The sequence below is a fragment of the Taudactylus pleione genome, unplaced genomic scaffold, assembly GCF_031769625.1.
Source record: "Taudactylus pleione unplaced genomic scaffold, aTauple2 ptg001984l, whole genome shotgun sequence".
Lineage (NCBI taxonomy): Eukaryota > Metazoa > Chordata > Amphibia > Anura > Myobatrachidae > Taudactylus > Taudactylus pleione.
Genome location: NW_028286380.1, coordinates 969,590 through 985,728, shown reverse-complemented (window position 1 = coordinate 985,728; position 16,139 = coordinate 969,590). Strand labels below are relative to the sequence as shown.

The 16,139-nt window shown below is 42.4% G+C and overlaps 1 protein-coding gene across 1 annotated transcript in view; it reads left to right on the top strand.

Moving 5' to 3' along the window:
• The first annotated feature begins 2,671 nt into the window (after nucleotides 1-2,671).
• GPX1 (glutathione peroxidase 1) overlaps nucleotides 2,672-16,139 on the top strand; it is a 38,063-nt gene continuing 24,595 nt past the window's right edge. Inside the window, exon 1 of the mRNA XM_088465368.1 lies at nucleotides 2,672-2,930. Coding sequence (XP_088321494.1) covers nucleotides 2,706-2,930 — 225 coding nt within the window. The 5' untranslated portion in view covers nucleotides 2,672-2,705. The remainder of the gene's footprint in view (nucleotides 2,931-16,139) is intronic.

The window sequence follows — 16,139 nt, the reverse complement described above, 5'->3', positions numbered from 1 at the left end:
ACAGCACACAGCTATATATACACTTGTCGTGCGGGATGTACAGTACAGCACACAGCCATATATACACTTGTCGTGCGGGATGTACAGTACAGCACACAGCTATATATACACTTGTTGTGCGGGATGTACAGTACAGCACACAGCTATATATACACTTGTTGTGTGGGATGTACAGTACAGCACACAGCTATATATACACTTGTTGTGTGGGATGTACAGTACAGCACACAGCCATATATACACTTGTCATGCGAGATGTACAGTACAGCACACAGCTATATATACACTTGAGTATTTCTGAAGAACAGTCAGAACCTGTGGGAGTCTGAGTCCATGTACCAATATGGAGGATGCTGCTTGCGCACATGTATAACTCTAGTGTTCTGTGTGTAGGAGGCGGAGCCCACTGGCCGGCGTCCCCATGTTACTGTAGTACACTGTGGTAACGCCCATAGCGACTGGCCAGTGAGAGATGTATCGCCCATAGCATTGTGAATGTGCTGATTATGGATGTAACGAGATGATGGTCTGGCCTAGTGAGGAAGAGGGGGGTCTAGAGAATAAAGATAGTACATGGGAGAGTTATAGAGACGATCAGGGAAATATTACTAGTTCTGGATTATATCCATGAGAACAGCTTTTTCCACCTTTCAAACAGAATTATGTAAAAGAAAAATACAATCTATAAACTTGTGCAAAAAACAACTACAATGTCCGATGTGAATACTGTGGAGCCTTCACCAATCTCCAGAATATATAGTATCCAAATAGGCGCTATTGTGGTTCACACACAAAAAATAAGGGTGTCCTTACAAAAGTCCAATCCTCCTTAAAGAATAAAATAGTCTAAAGGGAAAAATGAATGAAAATTGTTTACTAAAATTGTGCATTTACTAAATGTAATGAACGATATTTTTGAACTACAAATGACTTTTGCATATTCCCGTACTGAAAATTGTTGAGTTGATCAGTCTGACTGAACTACAAACGTGAACGCGCATGAACGATAATCGTTCATCGTTTTAACTCAGAAAGTGAACGATAAATGATATAGTTCTCGATAATCGTTCACAAAATCGGTGTGTGTGTACTCTCCTTAAATAACACAGAAGGTTTCGATTCTTTATTTCCACTGTTCAGTGAATGAGCCAAATTAGTCTCCAAAGGATTCCTATAACTTCTCATCCCAGGGGCGTCTTAAGAGAGGAGGGGGCCCGTGTGCACTCCCTGTGCAGGGCCCCCTCCTCACTCCCCGGTGGCCGGTAGCCACCGGAGCCTTAGTAGACTGTGGTGGCCATTTTTCCGGCGTTCTGTGCATGCGCAGTAAAGTCCGGGCACACTGTAGTGTGTGGCGGCCATTTTCTGGTGTTCTGAGCAGCGCAGACACCCGACGTGGGACCACGGACAGGTAGTTCTACATTAATAACGTGCAATTTGCGCTCTGCGCCTGCATTATTCATATAAAGATAGCGCCCTGGCTCCAGGGCTAACCCCTTCAGTGCTGTGGCCGTCATCTTCACCACGTGGAGACAAGTGCTGAGTACTCCGGGGTATTAGATGGGGGCACGTGATGAGTACTCCGGGGTATTAGATGGGGGCACGTGATGAGTACTCCGGGGTATTAGATGGGGGCACGTGATGAGTACTCCGGGGTATTAGATGGGGGCACGTGATGAGTACTCGGGGGGGGGGGTATTAGATGGGGGCACGTGATGAGTACTCCGGGGTATTAGATGGGGGCACGTGATGAGTACTCCGGGGTATTAGATGGGGGCACGTGATGAGTACTCCGGGGGGGGGGGTATTAGATGGGGGCATGTGATGAGTACTCCGGGGGGGGTATTAGATGGGGGCACGTGATGAGTACTCCGGGGGGGGGGGGTATTAGATGGGGGCACGTGATGAGTACTCCGGGGTATTAGATGGGGGCACGTGATGAGTACTCCGGGGTATTAGATGGGGACACGTGATGAGTACTCCGGGGTATTAGATGGGGACACGTGATGAGTACTCCGGGGTATTAGATGGGGACACGTGATGAGTACTCCGGGGGGGGTATTAGATGGGGGCACGTGATGAGTACTCCGGGGTATTAGATGGGGACACGTGATGAGTACTCGGGGGGGGGGGTATTAGATGGGGGCACGTGATGAGTACTCCGGGGTATTAGATGGGGGCACGTGATGAGTACTCCGGGGTATTAGATGGGGGCACGTGATGAGTACTCCGGGGGGGGGGGGTATTAGATGGGGGCACGTGATGAGTACTCCGGGGGGGGGTATTAGATGGGGGCACGTGATGAGTACTCCGGGGGGGGGTATTAGATGGGGGCACGTGATGAGTACTCCGGGGTATTAGATGGGGGCACGTGATGAGTACTCCGGGGTATTAGATGGGGACACGTGATGAGTACTCCGGGGTATTAGATGGGGACACGTGATGAGTACTCCGGGGTATTAGATGGGGACACGTGATGAGTACTCCGGGGGGGGGTATTAGATGGGGGCACGTGATGAGTACTCCGGGGTATTAGATGGGGACACGTGATGAGTACTCCCGTGGTATTGTGGCCACGCCCCCTGCACGGTATGTCCGGAGTGTGAGATGCTGTGATTGGTGAGTGGGCGTGCCCGCGGTGCCCCCGCCCCGGGGTATATAAGACCTCCTCCCGCAGTCCCGGGCACATCCCTCCTCCTGTCTCCGCCATGTGCGCTGCCCGCACCGTGTACGAGTTCTCCGCCCGGCTGCTAGCCACCGGGGAGTCCCTGGCGCTGTCCCGGTACCGGGGGCAGGTGCTGCTGATCGAGAACGTGGCCTCGCTCTGAGGGACAACCGTCCGGGACTACACGCAGATGTGCCGGCTGCACAACGAGTACGCGGCCCGGGGACTGCGGGTGCTCGGCTTCCCCTGCAACCAATTCGGACACCAGGTGACTCCCGTGCTGCACACTCACTATGATCACTACTGTCACTACCATCACTATTACTACTGTCACTATCCTCACTACGATCACTACCATCACTATTACTACTGTCACTATCATCACTATCCTCACTACTGTCACTATCATCACTATCCTCACTACTGTCACTATCATCACTATCCTCACTACTGTCACTACCATCACTATTACTACTGTCACTGTCATCACTATTACTACTGTCACTATCATCACTATCCTCACTACTGTCACTATCATCACTATCCTCACTACTGTCACTATCATCACTATCCTCACTACTGTCACTATCATCACTATTACTACTGTCACTACCATCACTATCCTCACTACTGTCACTATCATCACTATCCTCACTACTGTCACTATCATCACTATCCTCACTACTGTCACTATCATCACTATTACTACTGTCACTACCATCACTATCCTCACTACTGTCACTACCATCACTATCCTCACTACTGTCACTGTCATCACTATTACTACTGTCACTACCATCACTATGATCACTACTGTCACTATCCTCACTACTGTCACTACCATCACTATCCTCACTACTGTCACTGTCATCACTATTACTACTGTCACTACCATCACTATGATCACTACTGTCACTATCCTCACTACTGTCACTGTCATCACTATCCTCACTACTGTCACTACCATCACTATTACTACTGTCACTACCATCACTATTACTACTGTCACTATCATCACTATCCTCACTACTGTCACTATCATCACTATCCTCACTACTGTCACTATCATCACTATCCTCACTACTGTCACTATCATCACTATCCTCACTACTGTCACTATCATCACTATTACTACTGTCACTACCATCACTATCCTCACTACTGTCACTATCATCACTATCCTCACTACTGTCACTATCATCACTATCCTCACTACTGTCACTATCATCACTATCCTCACTACTGTCACTATCATCACTATCCTCACTACTGTCACTATCATCACTATTACTACTGTCACTACCATCACTATCCTCACTACTGTCACTACCATCACTATCCTCACTACTGTCACTGTCATCACTATTACTACTGTCACTACCATCACTATGATCACTACTGTCACTATGATCACTACTGTCACTATCCTCACTACTGTCACTGTCATCACTATCCTCACTACTGTCACTACCATCACTATTACTACTGTCACTACCATCACTATTACTACTGTCACTATCCTCACTACTGTCACTATCATCACTATCCTCACTACTGTCACTATCATCACTATCCTCACTACTGTCACTATCATCACTATCCTCACTACTGTCACTATCATCACTATTACTACTGTCACTACCATCACTATCCTCACTACTGTCACTATCATCACTATCCTCACTACTGTCACTATCATCACTATCCTCACTACTGTCACTATCATCACTATTACTACTGTCACTATCATCACTATTACTACTGTCACTACCATCACTATCCTCACTACTGTCACTATGATCACTATTACTGTCACTACCATCACTATCCTCACTACTGTCACTATCATCACTATTACTACTGTCACTATCATCACTATTACTACTGTCACTACCATCACTATCCTCACTACTGTCACTACCATCACTATCCTCACTACTGTCACTATGATCACTACTGTCACTATGATCACTATCACTACCATCACTATCCTCACTACTGTCACTATCATCACTATTACTACTGTCACTACCATCACTATCCTCACTACTGTCACTATCCTCACTACTGTCACTATTACTACTGTCACTATCCTCACTACCATCACTATTACTACTGTCACTACCATCACTATCCTCACTACTGTCACTATCATCACTATTACTACTGTCACTACCATCACTATCCTCACTACTGTCACTATCATCACTATCCTCACTACTGTCACTATCATCACTATCCTCACTACTGTCACTATCATCACTATCCTCACTACTGTCACTGTCATCACTATTACTACTGTCACTACCATCACTATCCTCACTACTGTCACTACCATCACTATCCTCACTACTGTCACTGTCATCACTATTACTACTGTCACTACTGTCACTATGATCACTACTGTCACTATCCTCACTACTGTCACTGTCATCACTATCCTCACTACTGTCACTATCATCACTATTACTACTGTCACTACCATCACTATCCTCACTATTACTACTGTCACTATGATCACTATTACTATCCTCACTACCATCACTATCCTCACTACTGTCACTATCATCACTATCCTCACTACCATCACTATTACTACTGTCACTACCATCACTATCCTCACTACGATCACTATCCTCACTATTACTACTGTCACTATCCTCACTACGATCACTATCCTCACTATTACTACTGTCACTACCATCACTATCCTCACTACTGTCACTATGATCACTATTACTACTGTCACTATCATCACTATCCTCACTACTGTCACTATCATCACTGTCCTCACTACTGTCACTGTCATCACTATCCTCACTACTGTCACTGTCCTCACTACTGTCACTGTCCTCACTACTGTCACTATCATCACTACTGTCACTGTCATCACTATCCTCACTACTGTCACTGTCATCACTATCCTCACTACTGTCACTATCATCACTATTACTACTGTCACTACCATCACTATCCTCACTACTGTCACTATCATCACTATCCTCACTACTGTCACTACCATCACTATTACTACTGTCACTGTCATCACTATTACTACTGTCACTATCATCACTATCCTCACTACTGTCACTATCATCACTATCCTCACTACTGTCACTATCATCACTATTACTACTGTCACTACCATCACTATCCTCACTACTGTCACTATCATCACTATCCTCACTACTGTCACTATCATCACTATCCTCACTACTGTCACTATCATCACTATTACTACTGTCACTACCATCACTATCCTCACTACTGTCACTACCATCACTATCCTCACTACTGTCACTGTCATCACTATTACTACTGTCACTACCATCACTATGATCACTACTGTCACTATCCTCACTACTGTCACTGTCATCACTATCCTCACTACTGTCACTACCATCACTATTACTACTGTCACTACCATCACTATTACTACTGTCACTATCATCACTATCCTCACTACTGTTACTATCATCACTATCCTCACTACTGTCACTATCATCACTATCCTCACTACTGTCACTATCATCACTATTACTACTGTCACTATCATCACTATTACTACTGTCACTACCATCACTATCCTCACTACTGTCACTATCATCACTATCCTCACTACTGTCACTATCATCACTATCCTCACTACTGTCACTATCATCACTATCCTCACTACTGTCACTATCATCACTATTACTACTGTCACTACCATCACTATCCTCACTACTGTCACTACCATCACTATCCTCACTACTGTCACTGTCATCACTATTACTACTGTCACTACCATCACTATGATCACTACTGTCACTATGATCACTACTGTCACTATCCTCACTACTGTCACTGTCATCACTATCCTCACTACTGTCACTACCATCACTATTACTACTGTCACTACCATCACTATTACTACTGTCACTATCCTCACTACTGTCACTATCATCACTATCCTCACTACTGTCACTATCATCACTATCCTCACTACTGTCACTATCATCACTATCCTCACTACTGTCACTATCATCACTATTACTACTGTCACTACCATCACTATCCTCACTACTGTCACTATCATCACTATCCTCACTACTGTCACTATCATCACTATCCTCACTACTGTCACTATAATCACTATTAATACTGTCACTATCATCACTATTACTACTGTCACTACCATCACTATCCTCACTACTGTCACTATGATCACTATTACTGTCACTACCATCACTATCCTCACTACTGTCACTATCATCACTATTACTACTGTCACTATCATCACTATTACTACTGTCACTACCATCACTATCCTCACTACTGTCACTACCATCACTATCCTCACTACTGTCACTATGATCACTACTGTCACTATGATCACTATCACTACCATCACTATCCTCACTACTGTCACTATCATCACTATTACTACTGTCACTACCATCACTATCCTCACTACTGTCACTATCATCACTATCCTCACTACTGTCACTATTACTACTGTCACTATCCTCACTACCATCACTATTACTACTGTCACTACCATCACTATCCTCACTACTGTCACTATCATCACTATTACTACTGTCACTACCATCACTATCCTCACTACTGTCACTATCATCACTATCCTCACTACTGTCACTATCATCACTATCCTCACTACTGTCACTGTCATCACTATTACTACTGTCACTACCATCACTATCCTCACTACTGTCACTACCATCACTATCCTCACTACTGTCACTGTCATCACTATTACTACTGTCACTACCATCACTATGATCACTACTGTCACTATGATCACTACTGTCACTATCCTCACTACTGTCACTGTCATCACTATCCTCACTACTGTCACTATCATCACTATTACTACTGTCACTACCATCACTATCCTCACTATTACTACTGTCACTATCCTCACTACTGTCACTATGATCACTATTACTATCCTCACTACCATCACTATCCTCACTACTGTCACTATCATCACTATCCTCACTACCATCACTATTACTACTGTCACTACCATCACTATCCTCACTACGATCACTATCCTCACTATTACTACTGTCACTATCCTCACTACGATCACTATCCTCACTATTACTACTGTCACTACCATCACTATCCTCACTACTGTCACTATGATCACTATTACTACTGTCACTATCATCACTATCCTCACTACTGTCACTATCATCACTGTCCTCACTACTGTCACTGTCATCACTATCCTCACTACTGTCACTGTCCTCACTACTGTCACTGTCCTCACTACTGTCACTATCATCACTACTGTCACTATCATCACTATCCTCACTACTGTCACTGTCATCACTATCCTCACTACTGTCACTATCATCACTATTACTACTGTCACTACCATCACTATCCTCACTACCATCACTATTACTACTGTCACTGTCATCACTATCCTCACTACTGTCACTATCATCACTATCCTCACTATCATCACTATTACTACTGTCACTACCATCACTATCCTCACTACTGTCACTATGATCACTATTACTGTCACTACCATCACTATCCTCACTACTGTCACTATCATCACTATTACTACTGTCACTATCATCACTATTACTACTGTCACTACCATCACTATCCTCACTACTGTCACTATGATCACTACTGTCACTATGATCACTATCACTACCATCACTATCCTCACTACTGTCACTATCATCACTATTACTACTGTCACTACCATCACTATCCTCACTACTGTCACTATCATCACTACCGTCACTATTACTACTGTCACTATCCTCACTACCATCACTATTACTACTGTCACTACCATCACTATCCTCACTACTGTCACTATCATCACTATTACTACTGTCACTACCATCACTATCCTCACTACTGTCACTATGATCACTATTACTACCATCACTATCCTCACTACTGTCACTGTCATCACTATTACTACTGTCACTACCATCACTATCCTCACTACTGTCACTACCATCACTATCCTCACTACTGTCACTGTCATCACTATTACTACTGTCACTACCATCACTATGATCACTACTGTCACTATGATCACTACTGTCACTATCCTCACTACTGTCACTGTCATCACTATCCTCACTACTGTCACTATCATCACTATTACTACTGTCACTACCATCACTATCCTCACTATTACTACTGTCACTATCCTCACTACTGTCACTATGATCACTATTACTATCCTCACTACCATCACTATCCTCACTACTGTCACTATCATCACTATCCTCACTACCATCACTATTACTACTGTCACTACCATCACTATCCTCACTACGATCACTATCCTCACTATTACTACTGTCACTATCCTCACTACGATCACTATCCTCACTATTACTACTGTCACTACCATCACTATCCTCACTACTGTCACTATGATCACTATTACTACTGTCACTATCATCACTATCCTCACTACTGTCACTATCATCACTATCCTCACTACTGTCACTATCATCACTATCATCACTATCCTCACTACTGTCACTGTCCTCACTACTGTCACTGTCATCACTATCCTCACTACTGTCACTGTCATCACTATCCTCACTACTGTCACTATCATCACTATCCTCACTATCATCACTATTACTACTGTCACTACCATCACTATCCTCACTACTGTCACTATCATCACTATTACTACTGTCACTATCATCACTATCCTCACTACTGTCACTACTGTCACTATCCTCACTACTGTCACTATCCTCACTACTGTCACTATGATCACTACTGTCACTATGATCACTATCACTACCATCACTATCCTCACTACTGTCACTATCATCACTATTACTACTGTCACTACCATCACTATCCTCACTACTGTCACTATCATCACTATCCTCACTACTGTCACTATTACTACTGTCACTATCCTCACTACCATCACTATTACAACTGTCACTACCATCACTATCCTCACTACTGTCACTATCATCACTATTACTACTGTCACTACCATCACTATCCTCACTACTGTCACTATCATCACTATTACTACTGTCACTATCATCACTATCCTCACTACTGTCACTATCCTCACTACTGTCACTACTATTACTACTGTCACTATCATCACTATTACTACTGTCACTATCATCACTATCCTCACTACTGTCACTATCCTCACTACTGTCACTATCATCACTATCCTCACTACTGTCACTATCATCACTATCACTACTGTCACTATCATCACTATTACTACTGTCACTACCATCACTATCCTCACTACTGTCACTGTCATCACTATTACTACTGTCACTACCATCACTATCCTCACTACTGTCACTACCATCACTATCCTCACTACTGTCACTATGATCACTACTGTCACTATCCTCACTACTGTCACTGTCATCACTATCCTCACTACTGTCACTATCATCACTATTACTACTGTCACTACCATCACTATCCTCACTATTACTACTGTCACTATCCTCACTACTGTCACTATGATCACTATTACTATCCTCACTACCATCACTATCCTCACTACTGTCACTATCATCACTATCCTCACTACCATCACTATTACTACTGTCACTACCATCACTATCCTCACTACGATCACTATCCTCACTATTACTACTGTCACTATCCTCACTACGATCACTATCCTCACTATTACTACTGTCACTACCATCACTATCCTCACTACTGTCACTGTCATCACTGTCCTCACTACTGTCACTGTCCTCACTACTGTCACTGTCCTCACTACTGTCACTATCATCACTACTGTCACTATCATCACTATCCTCACTACTGTCACTGTCATCACTATCCTCACTACTGTCACTATCATCACTATTACTACTGTCACTACCATCACTATCCTCACTACCATCACTATTACTACTGTCACTGTCATCACTATCCTCACTACTGTCACTATCATCACTATCCTCACTATCATCACTATTACTACTGTCACTACCATCACTATCCTCACTACTGTCACTATGATCACTATTACTGTCACTACCATCACTATCCTCACTACTGTCACTATCATCACTATTACTACTGTCACTATCATCACTATTACTACTGTCACTACCATCACTACTGTCACTACCATCACTATCCTCACTACTGTCACTATGATCACTACTGTCACTATGATCACTATCACTACCATCACTATCCTCACTACTGTCACTATCATCACTATTACTACTGTCACTACCATCACTATCCTCACTACTGTCACTATCATCACTATCCTCACTACTGTCACTATTACTACTGTCACTATTCTCACTACCATCACTATTACTACTGTCACTACCATCACTATCCTCACTACTGTCACTATCATCACTATTACTACTGTCCCTACCATCACTATCCTCACTACTGTCACTATCATCACTATTACTACTGTCACTATCATCACTATCCTCACTACTGTCACTATCATCACTATCCTCACTACTGTCACTATCATCACTATCCTCACTACTGTCACTATCATCACTATTACTACTGTCACTACCATCACTATCCTCACTACTGTCACTACCATCACTATCCTCACTACTGTCACTGTCATCACTATTACTACTGTCACTACCATCACTATTACTACTGTCACTATCCTCACTACTGTCACTATGATCACTATTAATATCCTCACTACCATCACTATCCTCACTACCATCACTATTACTACTGTCACTACCATCACTATCCTCACTACGATCACTATCCTCACTATTACTACTGTCACTATCCTCACTACGATCACTATCCTCACTATTACTACTGTCACTATGATCACTATTACTACTGTCACTGTCATCACTATCCTCACTACTGTCACTGTCCTCACTACTGTCACTGTCCTCACTACTGTCACTGTCCTCACTACTGTCACTATCATCACTACTGTCACTATCATCACTATCCTCACTACTGTCACTGTCATCACTATCCTCACTACTGTCACTATCATCACTATTACTACTGTCACTACCCTCACTATCCTCACTACCATCACTATTACTACTGTCACTACCATCACTATCCTCACTACTGTCACTATGATCACTATTACTGTCACTACCATCACTATCCTCACTACTGTCACTATCATCACTATCCTCACTATCATCACTATTACTACTGTCACTACCATCACTATCCTCACTACTGTCACTATGATCACTATTACTGTCACTACCATCACTATCCTCACTACTGTCACTATCATCACTATTACTACTGTCACTATCATCACTATTACTACTGTCACTACCATCACTATCCTCACTACTGTCACTACCATCACTATCCTCACTACTGTCACTATGATCACTACTGTCACTATGATCACTATCACTACCATCACTATCCTCACTACTGTCACTATCATCACTATTACTACTGTCACTACCATCACTATCCTCACTACTGTCACTATCATCACTATCCTCACTACTGTCACTATTACTACTGTCACTATCCTCACTACCATCACTATTACTACTGTCACTACCATCACTATCCTCACTACTGTCACTATCATCACTATTACTACTGTCACTACCATCACTATCCTCACTACTGTCACTATCCTCACTACTGTCACTATCATCACTATTACTACTGTCACTATCATCACTATTACTACTGTCACTATCATCACTACTGTCACTGTCATCACTATTACTACTGTCACTATCCTCACTACTGTCACTATCCTCACTACTGTCACTGTCCTCACTACTGTCACTGTCCTCACTACTGTCACTATCATCACTACTGTCACTATCATCACTATCCTCACTACCATCACTATTACTACTGTCACTGTCATCACTATCCTCACTACTGTCACTATCATCACTATCCTCACTATCATCACTATTACTACTGTCACTACCATCACTATCCTCACTACTGTCACTATGATCACTATTACTACTGTCACTATCATCACTATTACTACTGTCACTACCATCACTATCCTCACTACTGTCACTATCATCACTACTGTCACTATTACTACTGTCACTATCCTCACTACCATCACTATTACTACTGTCACTACCATCACTATCCTCACTACTGTCACTATCATCACTATTACTACTGTCACTACCATCACTATCCTCACTACTGTCACTATCATCACTATTACTACTGTCACTATCATCACTATCCTCACTACTGTCACTATCCTCACTACTATTACTACTGTCACTATCATCACTATTACTACTGTCACTATCCTCACTACTGTCACTATCATCACTATCCTCACTACTGTCACTATCATCACTATCCTCACTACTGTCACTATCATCACTATTACTACTGTCACTACCATCACTATCCTCACTACTGTCACTACCATCACTATCCTCACTACTGTCACTGTCATCACTATTACTACTGTCACTACCGTCACTATGATCACTACTGTCACTATGATCACTACTGTCACTATCCTCACTACTGTCACTGTCATCACTATCCTCACTACTGTCACTATCATCACTATTACTACTGTCACTACCATCACTATCCTCACTATTACTACTGTCACTATGATCACTATTAATATCCTCACTACCATCACTATCCTCACTACTGTCACTATCATCACTATCCTCACTATGATCACTATCCTCACTATTACTACTGTCACTATCCTCACTACGATCACTATCCTCATTATTACTACTGTCACTACCATCACTATCCTCACTACTGTCACTATGATCACTATTACTACTGTCACTATCATCACTATCCTCACTACTGTCACTATCATCACTGTCCTCACTACTGTCACTGTCCTCACTACTGTCACTATCATCACTACTGTCACTATCATCACTATCCTCACTACTGTCACTGTCATCACTATCCTCACTACTGTCACTATCATCACTATTACTACTGTCACTACCCTCACTATCCTCACTACCATCACTATTACTACTGTCACTGTCATCACTATCCTCACTACTGTCACTATCATCACTATCATCACTATTACTACTGTCACTACCATCACTATCGTCACTATGATCACTATTACTGTCACTACCATCACTATCCTCACTACTGTCACTATCATCACTATTACTACTGTCACTATCATCACTATTACTACTGTCACTACCATCACTATCCTCACTACTGTCACTACCATCACTATCCTCACTACTGTCACTATGATCACTACTGTCACTATGATCACTATCACTACCATCACTATCCTCACTACTGTCACTATCATCACTATTACTACTGTCACTACCATCACTATCCTCACTACTGTCACTATCATCACTATCCTCACTACTGTCACTATTACTACTGTCACTATCCTCACTACCATCACTATTACTACTGTCACTACCATCACCATCCTCACTACTGTCACTATCATCACTATTACTACCATCACTATCCTCACTACTGTCACTATGATCACTATTACTACTGTCACTATCATCACTATCCTCACTACTGTCACTGTCATCACTATTACTACTGTCACTACCATCACTATCCTCACTACTGTCACTACCATCACTATCCTCACTACTGTCACTGTCATCACTATTACTACTGTCACTACCATCACTACTGTCACTACCATCACTACTGTCACTATGATCACTACTGTCACTATCCTCACTACTGTCACTGTCATCACTATCCTCACTACTGTCACTATCATCACTATTACTACTGTCACTACCATCACTATCCTCACTATTACTACTGTCACTATCCTCACTACTGTCACTATGATCACTATTACTATCCTCACTACCATCACTATCCTCACTACTGTCACTATCATCACTATCCTCACTACCATCACTATTACTACTGTCACTACCATCACTATCCTCACTACGATCACTATCCTCACTATTACTACTGTCACTATCCTCACTACGATCACTATCCTCACTATTACTACTGTCACTACCATCACTATCCTCACTACTGTCACTATGATCACTATTACTACTGTCACTACCATCACTATCCTCACTACTCTCACTATCATCACTGTCCTCACTACTGTCACTGTCATCACTGTCCTCACTACTGTCACTGTCCTCACTACTGTCACTGTCCTCACTACTGTCACTGTCCTCACTACTGTCACTATCATCACTATCCTCACTACTGTCACTATCATCACTATTACTACTGTCACTACCATCACTATCCTCACTACCATCACTATTACTACTGTCACTGTCATCACTATCCTCACTACTGTCACTATCATCACTATCCTCACTATCATCACTATCCTCACTACTGTCACTATGATCACTATTACTGTCACTACCATCACTATCCTCACTACTGTCACTATCATCACTATTACTACTGTCACTATCATCACTATTACTACTGTCACTACCATCACTATCCTCACTACTGTCACTACCATCACTATCCTCACTACTGTCACTATTACTACTGTCACTATTCTCACTACCATCACTATTACTACTGTCACTACCATCACTATCCTCACTACTGTCACTATCATCACTATTACTACTGTCACTACCATCACTATCCTCACTACTGTCACTATCATCACTATTACTACTGTCACTATCATCACTATCCTCACTACTGTCACTATCCTCACTACTGTCACTACTATTACTACTGTCACTATCATCACTATCCTCACTACTGTCACTATCATCACTATCCTCACTACTGTCACTATCATCACTATCCTCACTACTGTCACTATCATCACTATTACTACTGTCACTACCATCACTATCCTCACTACTGTCACTGTCATCACTATTACTACTGTCACTACCATCACTATCCTCACTACTGTCACTACCATCACTATCCTCACTACTGTCACTGTCATCACTATTACTACTGTCACTACCATCACTATGATCACTACTGTCACTATGATCACTACTGTCACTATGATCACTACTGTCACTATCCTCACTACTGTCACTGTCATCACTATCCTCACTACTGTCACTATCATCACTATTACTACTGTCACTACCATCACTATCCTCACTATTACTACTGTCACTATCCTCACTACTGTCACTATGATCACTATTAATATCCTCACTACCATCACTATCCTCACTACTGTCACTATCATCACTATCCTCACTACCATCACTATTACTACTGTCACTACCATCACTATCCTCACTACGATCACTATCCTCACTATTACTACTGTCACTATCCTCACTACTGTCACTATGATCACTATTACTACTGTCACTACCATCACTATCCTCACTACTGTCACTATGATCACTATTACTACTGTCACTACCATCACTATCCTCACTACTGTCACTGTCCTCACTACTGTCACTGTCCTCACTACTGTCACTATCCTCACTACTGTCACTATCATCACTAT